The sequence below is a fragment of the Lactuca saligna genome, chromosome 8 (genome assembly GCF_052625555.1).
Source record: "Lactuca saligna cultivar CGN05327 chromosome 8, ASM5262555v1, whole genome shotgun sequence".
Taxonomy (NCBI): Eukaryota; Viridiplantae; Streptophyta; class Magnoliopsida; order Asterales; family Asteraceae; genus Lactuca; species Lactuca saligna.
Window position 1 is genome coordinate 69,465,656 of NC_136424.1, and position 16,846 is coordinate 69,482,501.

The window sequence follows — 16,846 nt, forward strand, 5'->3', positions numbered from 1 at the left end:
TCTCTACCCCTTAACTCGTGGAACATAGCGAGTACTGAACATCTTTCTAAACTGATCCCAAGAAACCGCAGCTCGTTGCGCATCAGAATACGATCCCGTGGTCAACCTCCCCCAATCCTTCACCTCGAGCCTCAAAAGGTTCAGAGCACACATCACCCTTTGATCCATAGGGCATGAACACGTGGAGAAACAACCCTCCACGTCCGACAACCATCCCATCGCAATGATCGGATCCTGAACTCCATCAAAAGTAGGGGGCTTCGTATTATCGAAGTCCCGATACTGAAACCCTCGACTGGCTCCTCCACCCGCCGCTACAGCTGTCGTGGCAACCGTCTCTGCAAGAGCTGCATAGCGCTCATCAAAGTACTCAATCATGGCGGTCTTGATCGACCCAAACATCTCCGGCATCTCAACCCTGCACATAGCAGCAACCTCATCCGGCAGGATTTCACGAATCCTGGCATCCAACTCATCCGTACTCATCTGACCAATGGTCTTGGGTGGCGCTGATCCACCCTGACCTCCCTCTCCTGCACCCGATCCTGATCCGGATTCACTCTCAGCATGCCTCGTAACCACCATACTGCAAAATACACCACAAAACATCAGATGCCCTCCCAATAACCCGGGGACCAACTCTCAACTCAACCCTAGAGGTTCTTACTTCCTTGATACGCGTATGGGTCCTGTTCTTTCAATAGTACGGGCCCATACTACCTTCCACACCTACCCATATTTATATCAAGTATCATCACAACACCCTAGCGATAATCATAAATAGCAACACTCAATCCTCACCTCTAGATGAACTGCTAACTACCTTATAACCGACCTACTGGACCCACACAACTCACTCATCCATGAAACTTCCACCAACCCTACAGTACTAATGTATGCTAGTCATACATAATATTGGACCCCATAGACTTTTGAATATCCAATTCTACCATAAGCTCCCAATCAAACAAGAACAGAACAAAAGGCTAAATCAAACATTCTCAGCCTATAAGATCTTAATTATGTATAACTATGATGCATACAATAAATAACTGCAGTAATGATGTCAATTCCATCACAAGAGAACCCTAGGCTAGCAGGCATCATATAATCAGGCAATTCTATCATGTAATTCCTGAAGATCCCTAGCCTAGTACTTGCATGCTGTTCTGACATATCACATAATCAATTAACTCGTGTGACATTTTGGGGTCCACTTACTGGCTCTGGCTGATCGTACCTCCGCATCAATGAACATCTTTCTAAACTGATCCCAAGAAACCGCAGCTCGTTGCGCATCAGAATACGATCCCGTGGTCAACCTCCCCCAATCCTTCACCTCGAGCCTCAAAAGGTTCAGAGCACACATCACCCTTTGATCCATAGGGCATGAACACGTGGAGAAACAACCCTCCACGTCCGACAACCATCCCATCGCAATGATCGGATCCTGAACTCCATCAAAAGTAGGGGGCTTCGTATTATCGAAGTCCCGATACTGAAACCCTCGACTGGCTCCTCCACCCGCCGCTACAGCTGTCGTGGCAACCGTCTCTGCAAGAGCTGCATAGCGCTCATCAAAGTACTCAATCATGGCGGTCTTGATCGACCCAAACATCTCCGGCATCTCAACCCTGCACATAGCAGCAACCTCATCCGGCAGGATTTCACGAATCCTGGCATCCAACTCATCCGTACTCATCTGACCAATGGTCTTGGGTGGCGCTGATCCACCCTGACCTCCCTCTCCTGCACCCGATCCTGATCCGGATTCACTCTCAGCATGCCTCGTAACCACCATACTGCAAAATACACCACAAAACATCAGATGCCCTCCCAATAACCCGGGGACCAACTCTCAACTCAACCCTAGAGGTTCTTACTTCCTTGATACGCGTATGGGTCCTGTTCTTTCAATAGTACGGGCCCATACTACCTTCCACACCTACCCATATTTATATCAAGTATCATCACAACACCCTAGCGATAATCATAAATAGCAACACTCAATCCTCACCTCTAGATGAACTGCTAACTACCTTATAACCGACCTACTGGACCCACACAACTCACTCATCCATGAAACTTCCACCAACCCTACAGTACTAATGTATGCTAGTCATACATAATATTGGACCCCATAGACTTTTGAATATCCAATTCTACCATAAGCTCCCAATCAAACAAGAACAGAACAAAAGGCTAAATCAAACATTCTCAGCCTATAAGATCTTAATTATGTATAACTATGATGCATACAATAAATAACTGCAGTAATGATGTCAATTCCATCACAAGAGAACCCTAGGCTAGCAGGCATCATATAATCAGGCAATTCTATCATGTAATTCCTGAAGATCCCTAGCCTAGTACTTGCATGCTGTTCTGACATATCACATAATCAATTAACTCGTGTGACATTTTGGGGTCCACTTACTGGCTCTGGCTGATCGTACCTCCGCATCCTCTTTTACTTATTTTGAAAACCATTTTAAATTCTCTTTTGAAAACTCTCCTTGATTTGAGACTGGATTCACACGAGTGTTCCTCCAATTCATTCAAACCAAGGCTCTGATACCAACTTGAAACACTCTAAAAATTCAAGCCAATTTAAACTTTTCAAAAACCACCCAATTTCATTAAGTTATTACAAAAAGGTTTTCAATACATTTATTATCAGAGTATTCCTAGATACATATCATAGAACAAGAACATGAGGAGCGGTACGATCATGCCTTCGCCTTGCCACAGTCTCCTGAAGTATCTGAAACATTTAAACCACAACTGTAAGCCCGAAAGCTTAGTGAGATACCCCCAAAATACCAACCACATATACCATACGCATAACATATCATAACAGAATAGAACAATCATGCACTTCGGGTCTACTGTGTGACCGGTCCGCCGCACCGGGTCTTCAGTCCACCTGGTCCACCCTCCGAGTCTAGCCATATACATCGAGTCTACAATGTGATTGGTCCTCCTGCACCGGGCCTTCAATCCACCTGGTCCACTCTCTGGGTCTACTGTATGACTTGTCCGCCCGCGTGTAACAAAAAAGTAGGGACCAAGCGTGCAAATCGCATAACAAAAACAAACAGTAGGGGCAAAGTGCATAACAAAAAAAGTAGCAGAGGGCTTCCGAGTTAAAAAAATAAGTTAGGAACCAAGCGTGCAAATCACCCCAAACCATAGGGACCATTCGTGTAATTTACTCTTCAAAATAATCCATATATTATATCTCCTTAGTATACTGATTATTATATCAAATTTATCAATAACATTATTGTTATATTTAAAAAAACAAGTAAAGATTTAATTTATATAGATGCTTCTGCGCAACGTGCGGGCATTCGTCTAGTATACTTATAAAGCTAGCATTTTTCCTTTCACCATATTCATTTGAAACTCTCATACATTTTTCCTTTCACCACATTCATTTGAAACTCACATGACTTTTCAATTTCTTTCTAATAATAATTATAATTTGGTTAATTAAGTTAAATAAATATGAAATCTAAAGTATAATACATAAACTAAATTTCAATATTAAAATAATATCTTTACTTCTACTTATAAAGTTATGTTTTTTTAACTTTAACATATAATACTTAATTTATTAGTTTTAATATATAGTTGGATGTAAACCGTTATCATTTTAAAGATACAATTTTAGAACAATTTGTATAAAATACTTAAATTATTAATTTAAATATATAACACTACAATGTAAACTTAAATACAAATTTTTGTTTAACTTAAATAACCCAATGAATATTTTGTAAATAGTTAAAAGTGATAAATTGCTTTGTCTTTCTAATAATTATTATAAGTTGGTTAATAAAGTTAAATAAATATCAAACCTAAAGTGTCATCATAAATAAACTAAATTTCAATTTTAAAATAATATATTTCTATCTATATATAAAGTTATGTCTTTAACTTTTAACATATTATACTTAATTTATTAAATTTAATATGTTGTTATATGTAAACCATTATTAGTTTAAAGCTACAACTTTTGAACAGCTTTGACAAAATATTTAAATTGTTAACTTAAATATAGCATTATAATGCTGACTTAAATATAAATTTCAGTTCCACTTAAAAAACCAAAGAATATATTGTAAATAGTTAAAAGTAATAAATTGCAGTGATAAATACAAAAACTAAATTGCAATCTTAATTTAACTAAATATTTCCTAAAAATATTTTTATAACAATTTAAAATTTTCAAATAAGTAGCTTAAAATAACTTACAATAATAATAGATAAAAATAACTCTATATAAATGATTATATTGTTACCTTTAAAATCAAAAAAATGTTTGGTTTTTCTAACTAATTATAATGATAGAAATTAAAATATTAACCAAATAAATTTTAAAAAATTAATTAACAATAACAACAACTATAAATAACATTAAATCATATATTATATTTAATTTTATTGATTTGTAACTCACGGGTAGAACTTATTCAAACGATTAAGATTATGAAGTTATAATAGATGTATATATTATCATATAATTCAAAATAATTAATATATTATATCAATTTAGTATACGAATTATTATATCAATTTTAACAACATTATTGTTATATTTAAAAAAACATATATTTGTAAAGACTTCAACTATATAGGTGTTTATGCGCATTACTATGTCAACTTAAATATAAATTTTAGTTCCATTAAAAAACCAAATAATATATGTAAATAGTTAATAGCGATAAACTGTAGTGATAAATGCAAAAAAAAAAAAAAAAAAAAAAAAAATTAAATTGTAATCTCAATTTAACTAAAATATTTCGTAATTTTTTTTTTATAATAGTTAAAAGTTTCAAAATAAGTAGCTTAAAATAACTTTCAATAACAATAGTTAAAAATAATTCTATATAAATGATTATATTTTACATTTAAAATCAAAAAATAATGTTTAATATTTTAAATAATTATAATGATTGAAACTAAAACATTAAACAAATAAATTTAAAAAAATTAATTAACAATAACAACAACTATAAATAACATTAAACCATATACTATATTTAATTTTATTCATGTGTAACTCGCGGGTAGAAGTCATTCAAAAGATTGAGATTATTAAGTTATAATAGATGTATATATTATAATATAATTCAAAATAATCAATATATTATATATCAATTAAGTATACAAATTATTATATCAAATTTAAAAACAACGTTATTATTATATTAAAAAAAACATATATTTGTGAAGGTTGTAATTAAAATGATATAGATGATGTCTATATAGTTATGTCAATTACATTTGAGGTAAAATCGTTTTTATATAATAAAATTGAAAGAATAATATTAATTTATGTAAAACGATGGAAGTGTGTTCGTTGAAATTGATGATTGAAAACATATCTATCTTATATAAAAAGGTAAAAAACAAAATGTCTACAATGGAAATTAATCTAATATACAATAAGGTTTAACGTTTAAAGTAATGTTTTTACCAAGGACTTTGTCCCTTACATGCAAAATCGATGAGATGGTCCCAACCAAATTAGAGAGATCGACGGTTTCAACCTCCAACTCCCAATTGGATTCTTTTAGGCTTGTTTTTACATGGTTTTTTGTTTTTTGTTTTTTTTTTAATCCTAGATTTATAACTTTTTGTTTTAAATTATTTTTTATAATTAATATTATAAAATATGTTTAATATTGGTTTAGGTTATTAAATTTTGGTTTAATTGGTAAACTAGCAAAGTATTTTCCATTTGTTTTACTAAATATTTCAGTGTCTTATGTACACAGTTATTGTAAATTTTTATGTATATAATTATTTATTAGATTCCGATAAAACATCTTTAGAGGTTGAGGGTTCAAGTCACAATGGAGACATATGTTGATATAGGAGTAGTTTAGGAGTATAATAGATTTGTCGTTCTAAAAAAAATAAAATAAAAAACTAATTAGTAAGGTTTTTCGATATTTGTATACCTAACATGTATTTGACACCTTATCCGAAAGTTAAGGTCATGTAAGGTCAACATATTTTTTTTTATTTTTTGCATGTCGTTCACTGAACATTATATTTTGTTTTTTGCATATATACATACAAAGTCATTAAAAATGTCCAAATTACTGGTCGATTTAATGTATATCTCATGGTTCAAACTTATTTTGTAAAAAAGTTGAGGGTCTTGCTGAAGTCTTTGTTTCTTGTTATTAAGCTAATGCTTTTCATGATGTTCAAAGAAAAAAAAAATAGCAAGAATTTATGTTGACTTGGCATTTATGTTAGGGAAAATGACTTGTAAGGGTAATGATGTTTTACCCGTGTTCACATTATACCATTAACGTTTTTTTTTAACACAAAATACCATTAAAATGTTTTTGCTGTACATACTTTACCATTGGTAACCGGATACAATAGGTATCCCGGTAATTTATTTATTAAAAAAAAAAAAAAACAAATTATGTGGAAAATACGTGGCTCACCCCTCTCCATTAAATACCCTCACCCTCACCCTCTAACACCTCGTTGTGTAATTTTCTCAGTCGAAGTTGAGATCGATCATGGCTGGTCCATCTAATGCAAAAGGATCAACTTACATTCAAGTAGATGTTCATTACGATGGAATGTTTTCCCCCATTCCTCATCTTATATACTACCTGAATCAAAAAACGTCAATTACAGATGTCGATTTTGGTGGATTAAATTTCAAGGAGTTCATTCATGTTCTTGAGGATGTCACAAAGGGGAAGTGTCCTGTTGTCTACTACTGTCTTGGGCATAAGTCAATGCGTGATGGGTTGACACCACTGAAAAACGATGATGACTACAGGAGGTTTCTTGATGTTGCACATGGTAACGAGGGAAAGATTAATGTATATATTGATCACTACAACGATTCGGTGCTTGACTGGATAGAGGAAGAAAAGGAAGAAAAAAATGTTGATAGTGAAAGCTCTGATGAAGATAAAGACTCGGTCATGTCTGATGCTCTATCTGTTGATCATGAACCCGATGAAGAGGTAATACCATTGACTAAATCTGATGATCCCTTTCTTAACTATATTAGTGTTGTCCCTAGAGATGAGTTTGTTGATGAGGATGATGATTCAGATAATGGAACCAAAGAAGCCCCAATTTACCCTTATCATGACTCAACTCAGAAATGGGATACAATGCAACCCATCCTTGGTATGAGGTTTTGTAACCCTCAAGAACTTAAACAGCTTGTCTCAAACTATGCAGTAGCAAACGGTTTTAACCTTTGGTATGAAAAAAATGATAAAACTAGGTTGTTAGTCAGGTGTTGTAAAACTAGTGAAGGAAAGGCAGCATGTCCTTTTAGACTATGGGCTACTTGGATGAGCAGTGAAAAGTCATTCCAAATTAAGTCCTTACGTAATGAGCATAACTATGCTAGAACCTTCAAGTTTGGGTCAGTTGTTACTTACTCATGGATAGGGAAACATTTTGTTAATGATATTTTAGAAAATCCCAAATTGAGTTGCAGGGAAATGAGGGATAAAGTTGGGGAAATTTTCAATGTGAAGGTTAGTGTTGGACAATGCAGGAATGCAAAGAAGTTTGCACTTAATGAGATCGAAGGCAGTTTGAACACACATTATGAAAAATTATGGAGTTATGGAGCTGAGATATTAAGAGCTAATCCAGGGTCAACAGTGAAAATTGGGACGGATACAATGCCTGATTCCACAATTTATTTTTCTAGGATGTATGTTTGTATCAAAGGTGTAAAGGATGGTTGGATTGAAGGATGCAGGAGGGTTATAGGTGCAGATGGTTGCTTTTTAAAAGGTATTTGCAGAGGTGAGCTTCTTTCAGCTGTAGGTAGAGACGCTAACAACCATATTTACCCCATTGCTTGGGCAGTAGTTGCAGTTGAGAACAAAGAAACTTGGAAGTGGTTTCTAAACTTACTACTTAAGGACATTAACATGGGAAATGGGGCAGGATTAACCTTACTTTCTGACCAACACAAGGTATTTATCCTAACTGTTTTTTAATTGGTTACCGTTTTATTTATCTTAATGTTATGTTTATCTTAATGTTATGTTTATGTTGCATGTTTAGGGTCTTATTGAGGCTGTTAAAGAAAGAGTACCAGATGCTGAGCATAGGCAATGTGCTAGGCACGTCTATGCTAATTTCAAGAAAAAATTTAAGGGTGCTGCATATAGGAAGCTGTTTTGGAGGGCTGCAAAGGCCACAACTGTGCAGAGGTTTGAAGGTTTAATGAAAGAGATTAGGGCGATTGATGTACAAGCATATGATCACTTGATGGAAAGAGATCCAAAATCCTGGTCTAGGGCTTTTTTTGTATTGGACAGGTCTTGTGATGCCATTGAGAATGGTATTTGTGAATCTTTTAATGCTGCAATTGTGCATGCTAGGAAAAAGCCGATTATAACAATGTTAGAGGAAATTAGGAGGTTTGTGATGGATAGGATGTATTGTAAAAGATTGAAGGGGCAGAAATGGAATCTAGCCATATGTCCATCTATTAGAAAGAAAATAGTGGACAAGAGGAAACATCTAAGGTATATATACTTTATTTTATAGGTATTGGCATGTAATTCCCAAGTACTAATTTTATACTATATTCCTTTATTTTATAGGTATTGGTATGTAATTCCCAGTGGAGTGCAACAATTTGAGGTGAGGTCAGTACATGAGGTTTATGCTGTGTACTTGAACCAAAGAACATGTGCATGTAGAGGATGGCAACTAAGCGGTATACCATGTATACATGCCATGGCTGCTATTAGTTATCTAAATGAGAATGTGGAAGACTATGTGGCAACTTGGTTCACAACAGAAATGTTTGGAAATTGCTATAAGTATACAATTAATCCTTTAAATGGAAGTGAAATGTGGCCATCTTGGGAAGGTCAACCTATGTTGCCCCCGAAACGTAAAAGATTACCTGGCAGACCTAAAGTCAACAGGAAGAAGGCTGCTTCAGAAAAAGAAGGTCGTCATACTATTAGCAAGAAAGGGGCTATTACAAAATGCAGCATCTGTAGAGAACCAGGACACAACAAAATAACATGTCCATTGTCCAAAGAAGGTTTTTTTCATATCAAGTATCATTCATTTACCAAAAAAAATATAAGTATTATCTATTAATGCATTATAAATTTTAATGTAGGACCAAGTACTAAAGCCAAAAAGAAGAAGGGTAAACATGTTCCTGATGTTGAGGATGAGTCTGAATTTGAGATTGAAGAGATGGATGAAGTTGAAAATGAGTATGAATCTGAGATTGAAGAGCTGGCTGAAGATGGTGATGAACCTGATCAGGGACAAGTTGAGGAACCTGCTGCACAACCCGTTGTTGAAGTTGAACAAAGAGCACAACCATTGAAGAGGAAAAGGAAATACTCAGAGAGGATCACTAAAGTGGCATTAAGTAGGGTGGTCAACACCAAGGATGGATGTGGTTTAAGTGTGAATAAACCTGTTACACTGGAATGATTCCCTTTGATGTAAATCTGCACATTAAAAACTGTGCTTTTGTTTGTTTAAGGATGAAATTACTATGCTTGTCTTTTGCTAAAAACCATGCTTGTCTTTTGATGTAAATATGCACATTAAAAACAGTGCTTTTGTTTGTTATTACCCTTTAAATATAATCTACATCGTTCAATGTTGCTTTTACATATGATTCCTTGTTTTTGACCATTATGCCCTTCATATTATTTTTTACCATTATTCACATTAGATCATATTCAAACACAAGATTCTGCACATTATGCCCTTCATTTTGACCATTATGCCCTTCATTTTGACCATTATGCCCTTTTGCACATTAAGAGGTAAAATTCTGCAAGATTCTGCATTTTGACCATTATTCAAACACAAGATTCTGCATAGTTGTTTGTACAAGGGTAACATTCTGCACATTATTTTTACCATTACTCACATTAAATCGTATTCAAACAAAAGATTCTGCAAAGTTGTTTGCAAAGTTATTTTTACCATTACTCACATTAAATCATATTTTTACCATTATGCCCTTCATTTTGACCATTATGCCCTTCTGCACATTAAGAGGTAAAATTCTGCAAGATTCTGCATTTTGACCATTATTCAAACACAAGATTCTGCATAGTTGTTTGTACAAGAGTTGTTTGTACAAGGGTAACATTCTGCACATTATTTTTACCATTACTCACATTAAATCATATTCAAACAAAAGATTCTGCAAAGTTGTTTGCAAAGTTATTTTTACCATTACTCACATTAAATCATATTTTTACCATTATGCCCTTCATTTTGACCATTATGCCCTTCTGCACATTAAGAGGTAAAATTCTGCAAAGTTGTTTGTACAGGGGTAATATTTTGCACATTATTACCCTAATAAGACAATGCATGAATGCTCATTCAATGTTGTTTGTACTTAAGATTAAATCATATTCAAACTTAAGCTAAACATGTCCATTCAATCGTATTCAGCAAAACATGTTCATTCAATCATATTCAGCAAAACAACCATAATATCCGATTACAATTTGACATTTATGCCCTTAAAAGTGATACTACAAACAACATAAACAACACAATTACATATGTTTTGAGACTGCTAATTTTTCTAATTATCTTATCAAATTCTTCATCTGTCTTCTTTTTGTAAATATTGAAATCATGGTCCATAATTGCAATCCTCACTTCACAAGATTGTGCCCTTACTTCACAGGATTGTGCTCTCACTTCATCTCTTTTCTTCTTGTTGACTGTATCTTCTTCATTAACCCATTCCCAGAATTTGCATTTAATTTCTGGGTTATCCTAAAACAAATATACGAAAATTATTGAAAGACCTTACTACATATAGAATAAACCCGACATACCGTTGAATTAGGGCAAACCCTAAACTCTTTTCCAGGATTATCTTTGGTCGTTGAAGTCCAGATACGAGAAGGGTAGCCACAATCACAGGGATTTGCAAAATCAAGTTTCGATTTTGACTTGATTTTCTTCGATCTGGTGTTGGAGGTGTACGTAGAGGAGGAGGAAGCATTAGATGGACCAGCCATGATCGATCTCAACTTCGACTGAGAAAATTACACAACGGGGTGTTGAGGGTGAGGGTGAGGGTGTTTAATGGAGAGGGGTGAGCCACGTATTTTCCACATAATTTGTTTTTTTTTTTTTAATAAATAAATTACCGGGATACCTATTGTATCCGGTTAACAATGGTAAAGTATGTACAGAAAAAACATTTTAATGATATTTTGTGTTAAAAAAAAACGTTAATGGTATAATGTGAACACGGGTAAAACATCATTACCCTTACAAGTCATTTTCCCTTTATGTTAACAATAAGATATGTTAGACTTAACATTTATGTCATATATATTTATAGGTAAAAAATGATGGGACTCCCACTCAAAAAACATAAGATCATATTCTATGTATGTTGAGAACCTTCAGCAAGCAAACATAAAAGTAATACCAATAAATATCAAGGATAGTAAATCGATCTATAGTCTTCGTTATCTTATCTACATTCTTACCACTAGCATCCTTACGAACAATGTAATATCTTCTTTTTGGGCTTATGTTTTTTGTCCATTAATGTAACATCTTCTTTTTGGGCTTGTATTTTTTTTTGTCCATTTTGGATAAAAAAAAAGTAAAAGGCTTTTTTATTATAAACAAAAACAAATAACCATGTTGTTATGATCGTTTAAATAAATAAATTCTAAGGGAAATAAAGCAGATTTATATTTTGGAAAGTCTATATGAACTTTAAATGAAATTTAAGAGTAGGGACTAAAAATGACAAAATGTCCAAACACTCCATGTCAAGTCTTTACGTATTCAATGGAATAAAACTAAAAGAATGTTTATATTACTTATTATTAGTGACTTTGTCGTTGTTTCGAAGTCAAATTAAAGGGTTAGTCGAGTTAGTGGTTAATGTGAAGAAATAAACTTTAGAGGGGTGTTAGTTGTCAGTGTACAATGTGAAGAAATAAACTTTAGAGGGGTGTAATAGTTGTCAGTGTACAATTGTCATCTTCTTCTTCCTTCATTTATTAACATGCTATCAAGATCGGGAGAGGAGATATGACAGTTAAGGATTTAAATGAAATCAAATAAGCATTTGGAAGTTTTTAGCTTAATTCTTCCATCAGATGTTCTAAAAGATAAAAAGTTACTTCACCTCTTCATCTCATTAATGTTAGGGTTTTTGTGCTCTAATGGAATCCAAAACATTTATTTATAAATGGATTTCTAGTAGTTATTGAGTGTTGAATCAAACATCATTTATGAATCTAACATCATTTTTTGCTTATAAGAGCTTGTTCACTATTTGAATAAGTTTTGGGTTTTCAAACCTTATTTTACGATAGAGATCCTAAATTTATGATTCAACCTAGGATTTGTGTATGATTTGATGCTAGTAACTTGTAATGAATCAGAATCACCAATGTATCATCACATCACTCTTGAAGTGGTTGATTCCATCTTTAATGATGGAAATGAGGATTTTAAATCTTAGTTGATGAAGTTGTTGTACTTTTTCATCAATTTGAAACTAAATTAATGATTCCATAGCAGTATATGCAAGCTTATTTGACAATCTGAACACTTTCCCTTTTAATAACCTATACGAGGGATTATATGACATTTGCGAGAAAGTGACTTCGCTTTGAGAGTAGAATATTTATGTTGGTGTCTAGATGTATATATATTGCATTGTTATTTATTTTTAAATAAGGGAAAATAACACAAATGTCCTACAAACTTCTTAAGGTTGATCCATTTAGTCTCTAAACTATTTTTGTGACTTTATGAGGGAACGAACTCGTGGGTAACCTGTCTATTTAGTCCCAAAGACTTGTTTTACCCGGTTTGCTTTCCATATCCACAATATTTTTCACACAACAACCATAACCTACCATTTTCCTATATTTATCTCTTATTTTCCCATCACAACCAACCCACCACCGGAGCCTCCTTCATCGACTTCACCACATCATTTTGGACGCCTCCACAGTGTCCCCCCTCCACCGCCTTTAGCCCTTGATGCAATCGAATCCGGATCTCCTTCTTGGAGAAGCAATGTGGCCATCGACTCCAACCATTACCATCGTCGACGATTTATTATGATTTTGTTCGATCAAAATCAGGTTATTTTGTTCTCTATATATACAAATTTGTAAATAACTTTTATCTCTTTGGTCTTGATTCGATTTCTTTCATCTGGTTTATCGAACATATTTTTATTTGGATATTGAACTTCTTTTTTATTAATCGACAATGAGATTTTTTTAGGTTCAAAGATTGATTATTGGTTTTATGATTTTTGCTAAAGAACAATTAGATGAACACAAAAATATTGCGGTAATTATGTTAGATATGAAAAATTACTAGATGTTGATTGTTTGGTGTTTGTAGAAGGACTCATAATAAGATGGGTAATAAGCCGTTGATTTGTTGACCTTATTGAAGTGATTAGTTGAATTGTTGGAAGCTTTTGTATTCATATTGGAATGAATTTGAAAATCAAAATTAGTATTCCTTGGAATTGAATGATGAATTCCACAAGTTCAGGGTCTAGCAAAAATCAATTTGACAAATGATACAAATGCTTCGGAGTGATGAGTTGGATGAACTGAGTTGTGGTTAGGGGAATAAAATTCAATATGGATGGTTGATTAAAGATGTTAAAGATTGACAAATTTGAATTTCCGATCGATTTCGACAATGCTTAAGTTTCGGTAATGAAAAATCAATGTAAATAGTCAAAATTCAAAGTCGGAAAATTGGTCAACAAATGTCAATGTGGTAAATGGGTAACCGGGTGACCTCTCCACTTTAGCCAAAAGGACGTAATCGATCGGACAAAAATGACTTTGTTCCCTCATAAAGCCACGAAAATAGTTTAGGAACTAAATGAATCAATCCTAAAAAGTTTGTAGGACATTTTTATCATTTCCCATTTTTAATTAAACTTATCAAAACTTCGTAACTCCTTTACTCAAAATTGTTGGACATGCCCTTTAAAATGTTTTGTTAATTAGGACTAGAAAAATGAGTTATTTTGTCGTTATTCAATTCTATCGCAATGTCTAATTTGGTATTACTCACTAAGTTATCCAAACCTAACATTATTATTTTGATATCTACTCACAAATTAAGATAAAATATATGGTTAGAGACTGCTTGTAAATTTAAAAGACCATAACATTTTATTGTTTTAGTTAAACTTTTTTAATGATATTTGATTGATCACCTTCATATTTGAAAATTATAAACGTTTGAACTCAACTATTCAAATGAGTTTTGGGACCTAATTCTGCATAGTTTTAAAATTGTTTGATGCTTTTAATGAAAACATTATTTTTTTTAGCTTATACAAATTATACAAAGGGTGTTTCAACCAACCTTCAAAAACTATCCTATAAATGTACCTTACAGGCTACAACAAGGAACTCCTGCTCAAAAGAATCATAATCCTATGTAAACTAAGAACCTTCAACATGCAACATCCAAGTAATGCCAACACATATCATGGATAGTGAGACATTCTCTAGTCTTCATTCTCTTATCTACATACTTACAAGTAGCATGCATCCTCGGTAATAGTCTTGTAATAAAACCATCATTTTTGTTAACATTTTTTTTATAACGTTTAATTTTTTTTTATAACGGGTAGTTTAGTTAATATCGCAAAATAAAATCATGAAGAATGAAGATACAACGAGGATTTTTTAAACTTGGATTCAAAGTGCAATTTTAAGTATACCATAAATATCATTTCTATAATTTAGTTTATAAGTATATCGTTATTATACAAAGGTTAAACGAAAAAAAAATCAATAACTTTAAGTCATTGTTCGCTTTAAACAATGTCTTTTCTCCATATAATAATAATAATATATTTAAACTTGACCAACTAGGTAATGCATTTTGGATTACGTAAGATTGCAATATAATAATGTATTTTTATTTTATTATTAAAATACATAACTGTGGCTTCTAAAATGAACAAATATATTGTGCAAATTAACACTATTTTTCAATTTTGCCAAAAAAAAAAGTCCTCCACCACTCTTATATTTCTATTCTACTGTCAGATGCAATCCATAATTATCTGTATTTTTTTAAAATTAATTTAACCAATAATATAAACTTTATTTTAATTAATTTTTGTAAAAAAAAAAAGTCACTCTAAAACTTCAGAGTTAAGATACTCTAAAGTCTAAAAGAATCTAAAGATAAAAGAGCTAATGGGCTAGCCCGCCAAGCGCATCTTGTTGAGAGGGTCAATTGCATTAAACGAAACCAAAAAAATCCAATAAAAATAAAAGTGATTTGTATTACTTATCTAAAAGATAATTCGCTTTATTGGTTAAAATCCTAATTTAGGTTAATTATTAATATTCCATCTATTTTTTTTATCCATAAATGAATATTTAAATTGCATAACTTACGATCATTGTAAGGTAGATAAAGTATAAATCAACAAAAATATTTATATAAAATTCGACAAATTATTAATATGAGATAAGATGGAAATGATAGATCAAAAGTACAACTATTTAGAAAAGGACCCCTATAACTTGCAAGTGCATATAAATATGACACATTGGTTGATAGCAAAGCTATATAGACAGCCCCTATATCCTCACATGAGCAAACCCAATTTTTATTATTTCTCTTGGTGATATCCCTTAAGTTTATTTTTAAATAACAATTATGTAGTTTATTTTAGGAGTACATAAGAACAAAAAAAATCCCTATACAATTCAACATGTGTTATTTCAATTAGAAAGAACTTTAAAATATGGGTAAGAAAATAATAAATCCCAACTTATGATTTTTAGGCCAACGATATCAAATATTGTCATTTTTTTTTAATGTAGAAGGTTCAAGATAAATCTAAAACATTTGTAGAATTAGGAATGGTTTAGAAATACATTTGATTTGTTGTTAAAAAAATAAAAAGTGCTCATGAAAATACTAATTATTGATATATCAATATATTACAACGCAACAGTATTGGAGGGTTTTAGATTTTGCAACAGTAATATGATAACTTGAATATGAAAAACTATAACTTGAAATAAAATTTGTGTTTAACATTCATGATGCACAAGCTCTAAATAAAATTCATTCTCCTTGATTCACCATTTAGTATTATGGATACCATTTGTTTGTAATCATAGCCTCATAGGTGAATGCGTATAGAAAAAAAGAAAAAGTAAAAAATGATTACCGACTAAAAAGAAAATTAAAATCCATGATTCAAATGATAAACATGTGAAACCCCTAAATCTTTGGCTTGGAGAATTGTTGGATATTTGGTTGTGCAATGTGAGCTTGTCCCACACAAGAACAAACAAAGAAGAAGCTTCTTTTCTTCTATTTACTCATTAAATCAAGCAAAATGATTCATTTCAAAGATTATTTTTAATTTATTTAAAATTCTGTTAATTTTTGGCTTTAATGTTTTGTCAATTATGATGGGTTGATACTTGATATACACCATCGAATAACTCAACTTAAAATTTTAAAACGTTTATATTGGAATTATGAAACTTTCATTTATTTATATTAGGCTAATACATGTGTATTATAGGAATTGGTTAAAGAAATATTAAATAATTAAACATTAAGGATTCCTAAAAATTTTAAAAGAATAATGAATAACTAAACCCATTTAAGTAATAAAGTAATATTATTCAAAATAAACTTTTTGACAAACTTCACTGATATCTTCATATGATATCTTCATATTGTTGTCGATATAAATTTAATTTTCATAAATGAAGACTTGTATTAGCTTTTCTTGAAATGGAAAATGCATATTAAACTATTT

At 32.2% G+C, this 16,846-nt stretch overlaps 2 protein-coding genes across 2 annotated transcripts; both read left to right on the forward strand.

Moving 5' to 3' along the window:
* The first annotated feature begins 6,351 nt into the window (after positions 1–6,351).
* Positions 6,352–7,377, forward strand: LOC145012570 (uncharacterized). Its single transcript, XM_078971369.1, has 2 exons — positions 6,352–7,010; positions 7,102–7,377. The coding sequence occupies exons 1-2, from the start codon at positions 6,552–6,554 to the stop codon at positions 7,183–7,185; spliced, it is 543 nt and encodes a 180-aa protein (XP_078827495.1). The 5' UTR covers positions 6,352–6,551; the 3' UTR covers positions 7,186–7,377.
* Positions 7,378–7,502: 125 nt separating this feature from the next.
* On the forward strand, positions 7,503–9,619 carry LOC145009733 (uncharacterized). The gene is made up of 4 exons (XM_078968373.1): positions 7,503–7,988; positions 8,080–8,546; positions 8,625–9,076; positions 9,158–9,619. The coding sequence occupies exons 1-4, from the start codon at positions 7,503–7,505 to the stop codon at positions 9,481–9,483; spliced, it is 1,731 nt and encodes a 576-aa protein (XP_078824499.1). The 3' UTR covers positions 9,484–9,619.
* The last annotated feature ends 7,227 nt before the right edge of the window (positions 9,620–16,846 follow it).

What these genes read in the sequence shown, in the direction of transcription:
- LOC145009733 (XM_078968373.1), top strand. Translation starts at nt 7,503, where the DNA reads ATGAGGGATAAAGTTGGGGAAATTTTCAATGTGAAGGTTAGTGTTGGA. An exon ending in GACAAGAGGAAACATCTAAG is followed by an intron (nt 8,547 to 8,624) that starts GTATATATACTT and finishes TTTATTTTATAG; the next exon opens with GTATTGGTATGTAATTCCCA. An exon ending in ATGTCCATTGTCCAAAGAAG is followed by an intron (nt 9,077 to 9,157) that starts GTTTTTTTCATA and finishes ATTTTAATGTAG; the next exon opens with GACCAAGTACTAAAGCCAAA.
- LOC145012570 (XM_078971369.1), top strand. Translation starts at nt 6,552, where the DNA reads ATGGCTGGTCCATCTAATGCAAAAGGATCAACTTACATTCAAGTAGAT. An exon ending in ATCATGAACCCGATGAAGAG is followed by an intron (nt 7,011 to 7,101) that starts GTAATACCATTG and finishes ATGATGATTCAG; the next exon opens with ATAATGGAACCAAAGAAGCC.